The sequence below is a fragment of the Pogona vitticeps genome, chromosome 3 (genome assembly GCF_051106095.1).
Source record: "Pogona vitticeps strain Pit_001003342236 chromosome 3, PviZW2.1, whole genome shotgun sequence".
In the NCBI taxonomy this organism is placed as follows: Eukaryota; Metazoa; Chordata; class Lepidosauria; order Squamata; family Agamidae; genus Pogona; species Pogona vitticeps.
The window spans coordinates 47,126,545-47,142,727 of record NC_135785.1 but is presented as its reverse complement, the minus strand read 5'-3'; the positions used below and the strand labels follow the sequence as shown (position 1 = coordinate 47,142,727).

Sequence of the window (16,183 nt, the reverse complement as noted above, 5' to 3'; positions counted from 1 at the left end):
GCACCCGGTTTTACCTGAGTAGGAACTGTTCATCCTGGACCCCTCTCTGTTCCGTGTAAAAGCAGTTTCTTAGGAAGCTCGCTTTTACAACATGGGGAATCTTAGGATCAATAATTTTTTTACAAGATGCCTTCAGAAAAGGCCTTTTAAAAAGGCTCTTATGAAAAGTAATTAGAAAACATTACTTTCACATGGACATATGTGACATAATTTATACTTGTAACATTACTTTTGAAATGTGGATAGTTATGGAATTGTTGTATGAAGCTATGTTAGTTTTCTGCAACAGTTACCTCTAAGTTGGAGCTTCTTTCCGATGTAACTCCAGATATGAAACTTTTCAGGATCAGTGATAAAATTGGTCCAAGTAACAAGAAGGACAGCATCAGATCCTGTGGAGATGAGAATTACTTGGGCAGTCAGTAACTCTTTGTTTCTATTGCAGATGGCAAGGATATGAAGGCTTTGTAGCAGTTCATCATCTTCCAACATTTGGCTGCAGGGACTGGGAAGCTTTCAACACTACAGGTGGATCATACCTCATGTATTCAAGTGCAAGGGAGCCACTGTCCAGGGTTCTAAAGCTGAAAACCTTTTGACCTGGAAATAGATGGTTTGATTTCCTGCAAGCAAGAGGCAAACTTAAACCTGGGAAGGAATACTCTGGCTACTCAGGGTTAGAAGGAGGAATGTTGGACACATTGCAGTGGATTCCATAGAACAGGTGCTTACTTAGCCTCTCTCAGCTACCCAGAGTATAAGGCTACTAGGGAGAAGACTGTAATTCTTTCTCCTGCAATGTTCCTGCTGTGGACATGAAATATAGATTTCAGCTGGGCAATAAGATTAATAATTAATTGTAACTTTGATTCATTATTCCAAGGTATACACTTCCAAACAACTTCCAGATCCCAAAGAACTGCTGATGTAATCAGCATTTATATATAAAGTTGAGAAGGTTTTTGCTATTAGAGCAAGACACTGGAAACAGGAGGTATCCTTGGGCACACTTTGGGTTATTAATCTATAAATCAGAAAAATGGAACAAATAGAAGCATTTGTGCTAAATCCTTTCATATTCCATACATACAGAAGCCTCAGCTGGCATCGCATTATGGGAAAAGCATGGATGTGCACATTTATACATAGTCCATTCCATTTGTAACACAATCACCATAAGACCTTATGCAATAAGCTGATAATGTTTAAAAAACAACAACAAAAAACTGAAGAAGGGTTCCTCAGAAGGTGAGATTGTGTAGAATGTGGGACTTCAAAGAGCTGACATTTTTTGGCTATTGTAAAGCTTTGTAGCTATCAAACCAGCTTAAAACATTATTTATGGCTCTAGCTCTTAGGATTTCAAGGGAGCAGCACTGAGTCAGTCAGACACTCAGAATAACAAAAAGTGCAGCAGTTATTCTAGACTGCATGGTGTGTATTCCATACACACACCATCCATTATTCAGGTGCAAGGGCAAGGGTAAAGACCCTGCCCCAAAAAATTACCTATGACAGAGATGAGAGATGATATTCTAGAGGTTGCTGGCCTCTGACCCTCCCCAGCTGTCACAGCCAGTGATAATGGATTAGGGGAACTATAGGCTGAGAACATCTAGGGGTCAAACTGTTCCCAATTCCTGGGTGATGTGTGTTTTTGCATTTTTCCAATTATATTTCTTAGAACTGCAGCATAACTACAAAAATAAATATTCTAATGACATTACCCATTATTGTGTTACATTAAGGGATTGTAGATAGGTGATTGTATAGGCATTTCCCATGGTCCAGCAGGCTAGCTATTTCATGCCCAGTCATGCACTGGTTAAGATACTGGTTGCACAGTCAGTTGGGCAACAAGTGTCTTCAGGAGTAGGGGAAAACCTATGTGAATTCCCTTAGTCTCTGAAAAGGATACTAACCTTTATACAGTAGCAGCTGTCTATTTCAGTGCATACTGACATTGGGGAAACCATTAGTCTATCAGATGGCCCTGTGCTATCTTTGTAGTAAGTTCCACACCAGAGTTGTTGGTGCTTCTTCATTCCTTGCTTTAATGTTAGTCCTTGAATAGCCCTCAAAGTAACTTTTACCTGCTGTTGCAAATGATTTCATAATTGTTTATAAACAATATGTTTATATCATATAAAATGATGCAATGCACAATTACATTTGTTATGTGGAGATAAAGTTATTTATTATCCTGAAAATGTTTGCAACATTGGAAATAAATATCAATAAAATCAGCAGAGTGATTTTCATGTCAACCCAAAGGCTCACTACTCCTTCAGAGCTGTTAGCGTAGTCAAAAACCATACTAGGTGAAATGAAGGAATAAATGCATTTCGAACTGTCCCTGCCATGCTGCTCTACATTACTTTAGTCCTGGAGTACAGAAGTCAGATTCAATTTTATGTTATTTTTAAAAATAGAGCAGCTTGAGTATAAGAACATAGGAAGACCTTTGACAGATCAAACCAAAATCCCATCTAATCTAGAATTCTAATGACTGAAACAAGCACAGGAGAAAAATTAGCTAAAAGCAGATAAGTGAAGCCAAAATTGGCACTAATTGATCCCCCTGGGTATGGCCCATCAGCTTTAGGCAATCATTAGTTTCTTGTGCATCGTGTCAGTATGTTAGTACAGTTTTTGTTGGTAATTAGGAATAAAAATCATTATACAGTACATGGAAAAGTTTTTCAGTGTAGGCTATGTTGCATGAGATGGAGAGAAAAACAAGCCTATTACAAAGCATCTGGTATCTAGTCATTACTTCTATATCATGAGCCTCAGGTCTTACTCCTAACAACTTACTCCTTACTCCTGGTTATCACAAATATTCTTGTATATCCACTAATCCTACATTTTTCCTTGGCAAATATCCCCCTCCCTCTATCACATGTATCCCACATTCAGTTCTTTCAGATAGATACCACAGAACCAGCATCTGCTTAGTTCCGAGAGCTAGTAGTACGTGATCATTCTCAAACAAGCAAATTTACAGCAGATAATTGATTTTGTGCTGGCTGAATAGCTCAGTGGTTTATGTATTTGGTTAGGAGTTCAGTTCCCCACCATACCTCCTGGGTCTCGGTCAAGTTGTACAGTTCCAGGACACCCCCAGAAAAAGAGAATGGTAAACCAATTCTGAATGTTCTATACTTGGAAGGAAAAGGGTTGCCACAAGTCAGAATTGAGTTGATGGCACATGATGATTATTATTGTTATAGATATCCTGTTTCCCTGAAAATAAGACCTAGTAACCTGAAAATAAGCTCTAGTATGATTTTTCAGGATGCTCGCAATATAAACCCTAACCCAAAAATAAGCCCCAGTTAAGTTAAACCCCGCTCTCCACCATTGTGCAGCATTCTGTAGCAACCAGAAGATGGCATGACTGTAAAATAAAACATCCCCTGAAAATAAGCCCTACTGCGTTTTTGGAGCAAAAATTAATATAATACTCTGTCTTATTTTCGGGGAAACACAGCTTTACAGACTACCCCTCCAATTTACTCAGCTTAGGGTAAACCTGGTATCTTTTTGTAGTAAGCTTGGTGGGAGCAATTTGGGAGTATGTTTCATAGATGTGCAATGGGAAGAGAAATAAATTTAGCAGCAGCCAGCAGGGTTTCTTTTCCTAGGTCATAAACAATGTGCCCTGGAGAGTATAATATCCATGCAGTAAATATGCTGGGTGTGGGACAACAACAACAGCAACAAACTAGTGTCTGGATTTGTTTCCTTTTCTGATTCTTCTCCATCTCATTTTCTTTCTGTGTCATGTGTATTAGATACCATGGCTGTAAGCAAGCAGTGTAATGTTTCTATAACTTTGAACCTAAAAACATTTAGAGATATCAAAGAAGAGGGCATCCCTGAAACAGAAGACTCAGGACAATGGCTTTTCTGATTTTTAAAAATATTTTAAAGAGGATCCCTTCCAGCTCTGAAGTTTAATGACGGTGATGATGATGAAACAGCAGCATAGATTAGGACTTCAGTACTGTAGCAAGAACAGCCCACTGATGCACAGCCACCATTTTTTAAAAGTTAACAGATTAATCCAAGGACCTGTGTGACTCATCACAAGCAGTGTCATTGCTACTGGCTGCTTGCTGCCTGCCCCTATGGAATCTCATTCTGCATCAGGGATGGATATAGCCTTCCCACTATTGGCTATGCTTGATAAGGCTGATGGGTGTTACAGTGCAATAAATGCTGGAGGACCACATGTTCCTTGCCCTTACTCTATACAGCCCTTTCTTTTAACTGGGAAGAGAATCATTTTTTTCCAGCACCGTGGCAGAACAATCTGAGTGGTGGGTTGAGTGATATCTCCCAGTCAAAATGCTATACTGGAGAAAGGAAGAGACTGCAGGCACCTGAAAAATAATCAGCAGCAAAGGTGCACAAATTCTATAATAAAGATCATCATCTGAAAAGAAAAAAAAACCAATAAAATGCCCCTAAAGCCTGCTCTTTCTAAAGCTGACACCATCCCATTCTCCTGGCCTTCTGTGCTTCTTCATCTTAGAATCTTAACCTTAGAACTACAGAGCTGGTGGTGACCCTATGGCTCATAGGGTCCAGCCCCTGTCAAGGAGGCACAGGGGGAAATTGAACTCACAGCCTCTGACTCTGCAGCCAGAGACCTAAACCACTTCTGATTACGTTGTTATTTCTATCAACACGAGTGTAAGGGAAGCCTATTTTTCAAGAATACAGACGGTTAAAAAGTTACAAGCCTTGGCGACGCACTCCGGGAACCTATGGGAACGGAAGTTCTGATTCTTTAATAGTTTTATGAGTGATTTAGAACTTTATTTCATTTCCTTCATAATTACATCTTAATCAAATAACCTTTTTTTTAAAAAAATCAAACACTGAAGTTGGCTGTCACCTAGCTTTTTTATCACCTAGAAAGATTTAGGGAGCTGCCATTGCTATATTCATTTTGTGTATTGTACATACAATTCATACAGCATGATTCCGCCTTCTCAGACTCCAGCCCCAGCTGTATCATAAAACAAGTTCATGAAGAATGGGTGGTATATGAGAAACAGGAATATTTAGATATAGGCAATTTCACTCTCAAGTTTCCACTTTTCATAGGACATATACTGTTCAGCAGTGTTCATTCACTGAAACCTGCTCAAATTTCTTCTCTGACTCTTTTCCATGCCTCTTTTAGCAGGGGAATCACTGAAGACAGGTTTGAATCAGAGTGAAGAGATATGGGCTCCATATGCACTGAAGTAGGCAAGCCTAAGGGAAGCATTTACCCTTTGTGCAACACAAGAAAACAGATCCTGTTAAATTATGTTTGCAAAATGTTAAGAATTTGGAGGAAGGGCAGATTTAAAAACAAACAAACTCTTGAGAGTGGTACTAACTTAAAGTATCAAACAAAAGTCAACCACAGTCATAATTGAGATCATTAGCACACTTGTCAAGATCTTTTGGTGGTTCCACTAAGGAGCTTCATGATCAGGTCTTGACTGCAGATGCTTGGTGTTCATGTTCAACAGTCCAGTGTTCTCCTGGAAAGCAGATCTCTTTTTAGAGCTCTGTCTGGTTTGTGCTGGGACTCCACTATGGGTAACACAGCAGAAAAGATGGGAAACTTTGGTTTGGACATTTTTAGTACAGTTATAACAATGACAAAGTTTCCCCCACTTTATATTAAACATTTTGCTTTCTTAAAAAACAAAACAAACAAAACAAAAAATAAAAACTTAGAAAAGTCCTCAGAGAAGAAGTAGGAAATAAAAGTCCTAGACCCCACCCAACGTTCTTGACTTTAGAAAACTGGATGTGTAGCTTGGGGTCAGTTCTCCTGGTTACAGAATAGTGCTGATGGTTTCTTTAGGAACCCTTGTGCTCGGCAGTGATTTCAGGTATTCCAGGTGCTTCCTTGTATCTTCCTGATTGTGCCGAACATAGTAAACCACATAGCTAATCACCAATGTAAACCAGCTGAACATGGTAACAAACATGGCAACGTCAGTGGTCTTCTCATGTATGTTGCACAAATTGATGCCGGAATCAAGGATATGGAGCAGAGGCTTCCCAGCATATTCCTCTTGCACAGACGTTTGGCAAGTAATCTCGTTGACTGACTCTGGGTCTAGTTTCACTTCCCACAAGACTTCCTGCAAAGTACACTCACAATGCCAGGGATTGTTGGATAGGCGAATCATGGCATTCAAGTTGGCCAGGGCTTCCTTTGGGATTCTCTGTATATGGTTGCCCGAGAGATCGAGCAACCTCAGGCCATCAGCAACCCCTTTAAATGCTGCAGAATCAATCTTCTCAATGGCATTTTTGGAGAGGTCTATCTCTTGCAAGTGGGCAAGATGCTTAAATGTGCTGTTGGGGACGGCAGTGATTTTATTCGCATCTAGCTTCAAAAACATAGTGTCTTTGGGGATGTCCCTTGGGATCTCTTGCAGGTTGCTAGCACTGCAAAGAACAGCTGTTGCTCCAGAGTAGTTGGTACACTGACACTGGTCAGGGCAGGAGGTACAACAACAGGAAGGGGTGCAGAAGAGAAGACAGAAGAGAGTTTGAGAGCAGAAGAACAGCGCAGGCCAAGATGGTGCAGCTGCCAGAAACATGCTGGTCATCCAATCAGCAGTCTGCAGTTCTGCATGGCTGCTAAGGCAAATAAAGTGAGCCTCTCTCACAATCTTTTGTGCTGGGAACATCCACAATGCATTCTTCAGATAGTGGCTGATCCGCAACAAGTTTGGATAAGGCTTAGCCAACTACTCACGCCTCTCGTCTTTCAGGGTAGGGACAGGCAGTCAAGTAAACCTTTATAGGGGCAGACAATATGAACAAAACAGAAGAACAGATGAAGAGATGTGGAATCAAACCAAAGACCCACCTGATTTATCATTCTCTTCACACAGTGGCCAACCACTGTACAATAGCACTATTTTTTTGTTTCCCAGCAACTGATGCATTCAGAGGCATAAGGCTTCTTACACTGGTGATAATATATATCTGGCATCATTAACAACAGACACTGATAGGAGTCTGCAAAATCACAAGAGCAAGTGGGTTTTATTGGCATAAAATAAATTTCATGGAAGTTATGAGCTAACATAGCTATTTAGCAATAGGAGATGCACCGGGGGACCTTATACTGAGCCTAATAAGTAAATAAGTACCATACTGTAAATAAGTAAAGCTGGCCATATTGTTTGCTTTTGCCTATCCCCTTCCATAAAATTATTCTCAGCAACGGTAATAGAAAGACTGGCTGATGGCTCTCAGTTTTCCACTAACTATGGATGGCTGCAGTTTTGGATTTACTATGTGGATTTATATTGTATGAGATGGAAGATCAAAATTGTCTGATTTTTTAACTACCTACATGCTATGAGCTGCATTATATTGTTTTAAGCCTTCTCCTCCATTATATCTTGAGACAATATGCAAAGAAGAATAACTGGAAACCAATCCCTTCTCTCCTTTTCCCTCTCACTTCTAGCCACCTCGGGCAGAAAGGAGTTTCCCTGCTGTGTCAAACTGCCTTTCGAAGCTGCTCCCTCCATCTTCTGAGGTGCCCAATACATTCCTGAGAGCCTAAAAAGGAATGTGCAGCAACATAAGGAGAAAAGTGATGGGATTAAACATTTGGAGTGGAAATGTGTCAATGGGTGAAGCAATAGGCATCACTCTTCTGCCATTTTTCTGCTTCAAATAATAGCTGTTAGCCTTTTTTCCCCTCTCCACAGGAAGGAGGAGGAGAAATGGAGACAGTGGCAAAAGCAAGAGGTATAGGGGTATGGAGTTCCTGTCTATGTATTTGAATCACCTTTGAATGATGTCACCTATTTCACATAGTTATGAAAAGTGACACAAGAAAATTGCATACATTGCTATATAGACAATAAAATTGGCAAGTGTAAATACGATCTAAAACTCAAGTTCAATATCGCTTTAGCTGTCATGGCTTTGTCCAAAGAACCCTGGGAATTGTAGTTTGGTGATGGTATAGAAAAATCTGTGAGAGGCCATTAACCCTCATTGGTAGAACTACAATCCCCAGAGGTGCTTGAGGAAAGGGATTCTTCTGACTATTGAACAAGTTTAGGTCTCTGTTATAAATATGCCCCATGAATGATCATCTGAATTCATCAGTTCTAGGTCTTAACATCTGGGCTTTTGTCATAGTCTAGCTGGAGATTCTCCCCAACCTTTAATTGGTTCTTATGAGAGGGAGAACCTCATTGCAGGAGATGGGGCGACCTCTTCGCTCTTTCGGAAGACCTTTCCTGGTCTCCCCTCACCACCACCCCGCCCTTTACCGTAATCATCTATGGCTATGATTGATGCTTCTTTACTTTCATCCATTGCGGAGACGAGGAAATCTACCAGGCACGGCTTTTCAAACCTCAGTGCCCCCCCCAAACGACATGACAAACGGCGTCTCCTGCATCCGGAACCCCCTTTTTCCCATCTAACAATTAAGAGCCCACAAGTCATCACGTCGAGAGGCTGGTGGGTCCATTCCCGCTTTAAGCACAGCCGAATAGAGCTGCTATAACCTTATTTTTCTCTCGAGGATGTAAATATGGCACTAAATGGGAGCTGCCGCCGCCGCCTACGATTTCTCCCCCAGACTTTTCGCCCATGACGAAAGTGGCCCGGAGGCTACCCACCTAGAAGGCTCGACGCCCCATGAACCTGCCCCTTTGGGGTCCCTTTAGCCAGCCAGCCCCGCATTAGAAGTCTTTCCTCACTCCCCTGCGACCCTCTGCTCCCCCGCCTCGCCTTCCTACCAAACCTGAGGAGGAACCTCATTACCTGAGCTGCGGTCCGCGCAGTCCCGCTCCCCGGCCCGTTCCGAGTCCCTCCAGCCCCGGAGCGTCCCTTGCCCCCCACACGGCGCAGCCTAGGGCGTCGGCGCCGGCAGGAGCGCGGGCGGGCAGCCCAGGCGCAGCACTTGTTGCTGGCCTCCCTTTCTCTTCCTGCCAGTCGCGCACAAAAGCCATTCATGGGGAGGGTCGCTCGGCCGTCATTGGATGGCCCCAGCTTGCTGTCACTGCCATCCAGGCTGAGCACCATCCCTTGGTTTTTAAGGGGGGGGGGGGGCTGTTCGGAACTAGACGCATGCTCCGTACAGCCCAACAACACCGAGCCATCTTGCAATGCCGAGGCGGGGGCGCGGGATTGAGCAAGCCTTCATTCGTCGTGTATTTGGGAGGCCGGCGTCAGGGAATCCCCCCACAACGCAGAGCAAGTGACAAAACCTCTGGAGACTGAACCCCAGGCCGCCTCGCTGTTGGATGCAGCGCGCCCTTGGAGGTTGTGATGCTTTCTTCTGGCACGCCAGAGGCGACTTCCGGCGTTATGTAGCATTTCCCCGGGCACCGACCTCAGATCTTAGTCTTGCATTCTTCGTCTCGATCTGAAGGGCCGGCACCTGAGGCCACCGCACACGGAACCCAGCAAGTACAGTACAGTACAATACTTGAGGGCAGGTTGTACATAGAGGCAACTTGAGCTGGGTTTTGTTGGGCATCCTGATTATGCTGGACATCCTAATAAAGAAGGGTAAAACACACATTTGCAACTTGTGTACCAGCCACGTGTTTTTAGGCAAGGCTTCCAATGTCATGAAGTTCATCACTATGAACACAACTTTTCGTCATTTTCTGTGGTGCGATTTTTACTTGCAAGGGACAAATTCTTTTAAAACGCACAAATGAAGGTGTCCTCAACCTCCCCTCCTGGAGGGAAGGTATACAAAGCTTGGAGGGGATTCTGACTACTATCCTCCAGGCACCATGGTCATTGCCCATGCTGGTTGGGAAATTGTGAGAACCCTCCAGAAAAGTAACACCATTTGCAAATTCTGGTGGAAAGGGCTTCACTAAGTGCTGGAAGCAAGAGAGGTCACTCTTAGCTAGTATGAAACCATTTGAAAAAATGGGTTTCTGGATGTACGTATTTGTAAAGAAACACATTTAGCAGTCACGGACTGGAAAGTGGTGGCCATGCTTCTTACCGCTGGACATTGTGATGTTGGTGGATGACATAGCATCATGTGACCCTGCTAAGTGATGTCCTGATCTACAGGATCCTGATGTAGATAGGCTTCAGGCTTAACAGTGGTGGCTGAATAGGACTGCATCAGGGATATGAAAAAGGTGAAATTACTGGGAAGTGGGAATTGATTCATTCAAAATGTGATGTTGGAGGAGAGCCGTACATGGAGTGCCAGACAATAATTTGGTGTTAGATTAAATCATGTCTGAACACTTTCTAGAAGCCAAAATGATTAAACTGAGGCTGTCATATTTTGACCATATAACAAGAAGACAAGCCCACTAGAAAAGCTGAAGGAAGCTGGAAAAGAGGAAAACTGAATATAAGATGGATTAATTCTATAAAGGAAGCCCAAGACAGTTGTTTGGTCTGTTAATGAGCAGACCTTCTGAAGGCCACTAATTCATTGGGTTACTGTAAATTGAAAGTAATTTATTAACAAATACCAAAGATTCACTGGTGAAATGTTTCCTGTTCCATACACCACACCCAACTTTCCAACACTCAAGGTCTTTTTTGGCCTGGGGAAGGCTTTGGGAGGCTGGGGATGGGAGGGGGAGCCTTTAATCTCCCCAAAATCAACACTGAAGATCCCATCAATGAGATTGAGACTGTCAGCAGATACTTTCAGGCACTAAAGTCTCCCTAATCCCACAGATTTCCCCAGGTCAAAAGAGATCCTGAAACCAAGGAAGATGGAATAGGAAACCTTTAATGAGTGATAAAAGTCTGCAGCTGCTGTTGTCATCAGCTTGCACTGGTATAATTTTATACAAGACAATTTTGGCATTATGTATTAAATGTACTGAGTTAAAATAATTTAAAACAACAGGGAAATACATTATATAAAGTACAAGGTATAATATCTGCTATTAAAAACCCTTGGCAGCTACTTATTTCTTAAAAGTCTGTGTGAAGAGAAAGAGCTTTGCCTATCACCAGAAGGAGAGCAAGGAGTGACCAAATTGAGCTGCCGTGGAAGGGAACTCCACAGCCCTGGAATAGTCCTCAGGAGACCTTCTGTCATATCCCCACCAGGCACAACTGTGAAAGTAATGGGACTTGGAGAAGGCCTTCCTCCCAAAAGGGGTTCTTCCTTGAAACACATGGAGGTTCATATATGCAGATGTAGAACCGTGTCCTATGGGCACTGAGAGGTTTAACATAGTTTTCGGTGTTGTTATCTATTGGCAGTGTGGCAACCTTCCTAAATAGGAGAGCTGGATGACGCACTATGGTCTACAAGAGCCAGTGCTGAATTCAGAGGAGGCTATTAAATTTGTTTAAATCACACAAGAGAGCCTATCTCAGCCTGCTCTCAGTACATGTCTTATTCTGAAACTGTGTAAGTGTGGTTCCATGGCCGAGTGCTAAAATTGTATATACCAGTGTATTCATTACTATGCTTCCTGTTTCCTGGGATAAATTCACTAACATTGCTCTTATTTATAAGAGATATGTCTGCTATATTTAGCTTCTAGAATATTCCTTCATTGAAGTAGGAATGAACAGAGGAACTGATAATCAAGCAGCTTTGCTACTGATGAGTGGATAGAATTACACCTTTGAGGAAAAGCTGGCTGCAGCCCTGCTAGTAATGCACAGATTTTTACACAGTCCTCTAGTCTATAAATAGCAACAGCAGAGTTAATGGAATTTCTGACACTGAGACATCAACACTTGGTGAACAGATATTTTTATTGAGAAGCTACAGACCAACATGAAGCTTTAGCTCAGATTCCATTAACATTAGCACCATTGGACTAAAATATGAAATATCAGGAAGTCCCATGTGAATATAAGGAATAAGAAGTGTGGGAGTGTGGCCGTCAAGAGAAAGTGCAGAAGCTAAAACATTTTAGTGATGTTGTTTTCTGCAGACACAAGCAGCAGTCTTCTTCAATCAGTTTTGCATTTATTAAAGTTGTGGTACCTTACATAAAGGATTAAACCAGCACCATTTGCAATGATGGAAATGCTTGTGAAATGTGCTTCAGAAAGGTGGATTTTTCTTTTCTGATGATCACCTACCAAGCAGACTGGGGACAGGTAGCAGTGGGTAAGGGCTGGAATGAAGTTCTGCTGTTCCCATCCTCTGCCATTTTGCTATTTTTAAAAACAAGTTCTTCCTTATATAAAATAGCAATAGAGTGAAAGAAGAAAAATGGGGTATAAATATTTTAAATAAATAAATAATAAATAAGGGTCCTGCTTAGCTCTGTCTTTTCCAACTATGTTTTCCAAACTGATATACCCAGCTGCTTTTTTGAAGAGCTGAGGTGGGGTGGAATTGTTTCTGAGCAGGCACAATGGCTTGGGAATGTGGTAATCAATGGAGATGCTGCTCTGCACCTCAACATCATCAGAGGTTCTATTTATGGCAACCCAGGACAAGGTTTTTTTCAGTTCCAGCTCCCAGGTGGGAAAACCTCCTAGATTAAGAGGCATAATTGACCCACTCTCTCTCTCTCTCCCTCTCTCCAAGACACATTTGTTTGGCCCTGCCTTTTATTTTGTTTGGTTTTTCTTACCACTTTTTGATTTTATAATACTGCCTGCTGCTTCTGGTTCTGTTGTTTTTAATAGATTTCTAAGCTGATCTTTTAAATCAGGATTTTGTAAGTTGCCATGAAAGCTAAAGGATAGGATCTGGGGCAAATTCTGAACTGAGTCAGGGAGACACCTAACCAGAATTCTTTAGGAAATATGCTCTGGTCATCAATCATTTTTTGTTTTGTCTTGGTTTTTTTTTAATGGAATGCCTCATAGGCACATAGGACAGGTTGCTGGGAATCGGGATGCCTGGTAACCAATACAGCAGGGATGTTGGCAAGACTTTTGGTCCAAGTTTCAAGTCTGAATCTGAGTCTTTGGTATCAAGTGTTGAATCCCAAGCTCCAAGTCTGAGTCCCTATTAAAAACAAGCATTTTCCGTCTGGAAAAGAAGGGAGGACTGGGTGGGTTGTGCATTGCAGATTGAATCTGAGTCATTGGGGGAGGGGAAGGAGTCGAGTCTGATTTGAACCACCTGTGCAACTTAAGTCCGAACTGACAGCGAGTACCATGACTCAAGTCCCCATCCCTGTAATATAGTTTAATTTGTTGTGTCACGGTCACATACTTAAGCCTGGACACTGAGCCAGCTGAGTCTGAGTCAATGGTGTTGACTGTGAAACAGAACTGGCAATTATTTCTAATATTAAATTCTTATGTCTACAGTGTAATGTGGCCTAGACCTATTGTCCCATTTTTTGCTCTGTACATCTCTGAATGGTTTAATTTTGTATTTTGAGCTCACATGAATCGATTTTACCTTGAATCATTGCATCGATCTGCTCGGTAAACCCTGTCAGCTTCTGGCATAAACTGCAAAATGTCCTGTGCTTCTTGTGCAAGACTGTTCTGTTTCATTTTTTTTTTCAAACCAAAGACCTAGGCCTCTCTCGGGAGAGCCCATTTGTCCCAAAGTAAGACACAGCATGTTCCTGAAAATGGAGATGACTAAAGAGTGAGACAGAGAAAGAACAAAAAAAATGACCACTGAAAGCAACCCGAAGCACAGCCTCATGGTTCTAAATATCCCCACAGGATATATCTAAGGGAACATGAAGGTCTGTGCTCTTTTACTACCATGGAAAATAATTTTAAAGGCTTTGTTGGGGGGAGGATTGAACCTATACACTCAAAACAGTGGTCACATTAGATATAACAGCAAATCAATTCTGCTTTAGCATTAAAAATGCATTCTCCCATTGCCCCCTCTTTCTCAAATGTACCTTCTTCTTCTGTTTTAATCAGTTTACCCTGTCATTGATAACCGCACAAATCATGGTTTATATAAATTACAATTCATAGAAAAATTCCACCTTCAAAGCATAGTTTATGAAACTATTGTATTGAATCTTAATGACAGTTAGTAGAAATAACTGTCATTAAGATTCAGTACAATTAGAGCCAGTCTAACATGGAATCAAGTCCTTCCAAGCCCCTTGCAGTCAGAGAAGGGAAAGCCTATAAGCCAAGGGCAGGCTGAGACATGTAATGATATACAGTGGCTTATGCCTGAATGCAGCCAATATATCTGATCGCCAGATGCTGCAGCCAAATCACAAGGGAAGGCGCTTTCCATCATGCCCTTTTAAAGAGGCTCCTAAGAGGCACTTGGCCAGTCATGGTTGGATTTTTTTTTGGATTTTGGTCTGGCCCAGGAAGGTCATTTTTTGTAATCTTATGACTGACTGTGGTAAGAATAGACCATGGAGTGAAAAATAATAATCTGTGCAAGATTCAATATAATACTAGCTGTAGTGTACGGTGATGAGCATAAAAACCTCAAGAGTCAACCTTATTTTGAAAAGGTGAATAATGTGGTAGGTGCTATGAATGAATGGGATGTAATTCATTTGCAACATATGGTGCACTGTAACTGCCAACCTGTGTACATTAGATGACAAGCTGTTTACCATGAAGTAGAAATGTACAGTTGAAAAGGATCTAGAGACTTTTGCAAATGGTTACATCTTTACTCTGTGAATTCTACTGCAACAGTTAAAGTTCCCTCCTGTCTCAGCAAGCCTCTACCACACCAAAACACTGGATAAACATACAGGGAACTGAAGAATCCAGGGCCCTCCAGATGCTGTTGGACTTAAACCCACCATTCCTAGCTGCTGGCCACGCTGGCTGAGGTTGATGGGAGCCTGAGTCCAGGAAAGTCACAGGTTCACCAGCCTGTCTTGAGGAAACGTGGTGTCAGGAGGAAACTTTGGCTTCATTGCAGTCAGCCCCCTTCATGAGAACAAAGCAGCAGGTGGCAGTAGAAAAGTGTATTTTTTTTTCCAGTATCATATGTATTTCCATCTTTGTGGGCACTAATGTGAACTTTCAGGGTGCTTATGTTCTTCAACTCAACATGCCAATGGGTCATGTAACAACATCAAATTTCTGAGTTGATTCACTGAAAGCTGATGGCCTTGTGGTTGCCGTGAATGACTAGCTCAGGTACCACTGGGAGTCGCTTGTATGTTGGGCACGGTAATATTTGACTTTTCAAAGCCAGGGCATGCAACTTGGAGGCAGCATTTTTGGACTCCAGGTCATTAGCATTAGAGCAGTCATTAGAAATCCTACCCAGAATTAAGCTACTTCACTGATTTAGAGCACCAATCTGAGCCTCAGATTCCTATATTGTCTCCAGTTCCCATGAGACATCCGATGCCACAGCTACAGGGAGAATGGAAAATGTTTCCTTTTTCTGGGAGGAATGAAAACCAACTTTTTTCTGGGGAGCCAAAAAGAGTCTGCTCTCTAAGGCCTCATTTGCAACTCAAAAGTCTTGTGTGAGTCTCAGCTGAAGTTGAAAAATTGACTAAGGAAGCCAGAAAAGGGGAAAGTACCAGTCAGGTTTACTTGCATTTAGAAAGATCTAAGGGAGAAATGAAAGAAGGACTGGTGGTGGTGGTAGAGTGTGTGTGTGTGTGTGTGTGGAAAGGGGTCTGCTGCGGCTGTGTCTTCAGTAGTATGCCCCCAGGAGGACAGATGCTTTCTGCAGGAGCTCCTTGTGGTTCACATACAGAGGGATTCTTTTATCCACAACTTGCCACCGGACAATCACCTCAAGATCACATCCCTGGAGAAACTGGAGAAAAGAAACCCAAGAGAGCAAAGAGAAGGCTGGTTATTGCCAGTTTCCTCTCAGTACACCACAAACCATGAGGAAGCACCCACAGCAAAGGTGATGTGGGCAGTTTCTGTCAGAATGTAGAGTGCATTGACTAACAAGGGGCTGCCAAGTATGTAAAGGCCCCTGCTAAGAATGGACTCAACATACATTCCACAGGCTTGCTCCATTAATCTCTATTTGGTGCGACATATAGTATTCTGCTCTATATTGGATCACATCTAGGTCTGCTGCAGGGATTATAATCTAAGATATTGGAATGAGTAACATGCAGGCATTCTCTCTCTCTCTCTCTGTTCATCTCTTTCACACACACGTTTCATGGTCATCTGTTCGTTTATTCCTCATGTTCTCTTTTTCCCACATACTTGGGGTGCTCTTTCTTCTGTTTCACTCATTTTTCTTTTGATATCATATACACTACCATGTGGAATC

At 42.2% G+C, this 16,183-nt stretch overlaps 3 protein-coding genes across 3 annotated transcripts in view; 1 reads left to right on the top strand and 2 right to left on the bottom strand.

The window, feature by feature from the left end:
- TSPEAR (thrombospondin type laminin G domain and EAR repeats) overlaps positions 1-1,710 on the top strand; it is a 50,218-nt gene extending 48,508 nt beyond the window's left edge. The window contains exon 12 of the mRNA XM_020787354.3: positions 446-1,710. Within this exon, the coding sequence (XP_020643013.1) occupies positions 446-599 (154 nt within the window). The 3' untranslated portion in view covers positions 600-1,710. The remainder of the gene's footprint in view (positions 1-445) is intronic.
- Positions 1,711-4,805: 3,095 nt separating this feature from the next.
- Positions 4,806-8,959, bottom strand: LRRC3 (leucine rich repeat containing 3). The gene is made up of 2 exons (XM_020787487.3): positions 8,824-8,959; positions 4,806-6,822 (listed from the first exon to the last, which is right to left on the bottom strand). Exon 2 carries the CDS (start codon positions 6,711-6,713, stop codon positions 5,847-5,849), a length of 867 nt encoding a protein of 288 aa, XP_020643146.1. The 5' UTR covers positions 6,714-6,822; positions 8,824-8,959; the 3' UTR covers positions 4,806-5,846.
- Positions 8,960-12,793: 3,834 nt separating this feature from the next.
- TRPM2 (transient receptor potential cation channel subfamily M member 2) overlaps positions 12,794-16,183 on the bottom strand; it is a 51,598-nt gene continuing 48,208 nt past the window's right edge. The window contains exon 33 of the mRNA XM_020787499.3: positions 12,794-15,706. Coding sequence (XP_020643158.3) covers positions 15,581-15,706 — 126 coding nt within the window. The 3' untranslated portion in view covers positions 12,794-15,580. The remainder of the gene's footprint in view (positions 15,707-16,183) is intronic.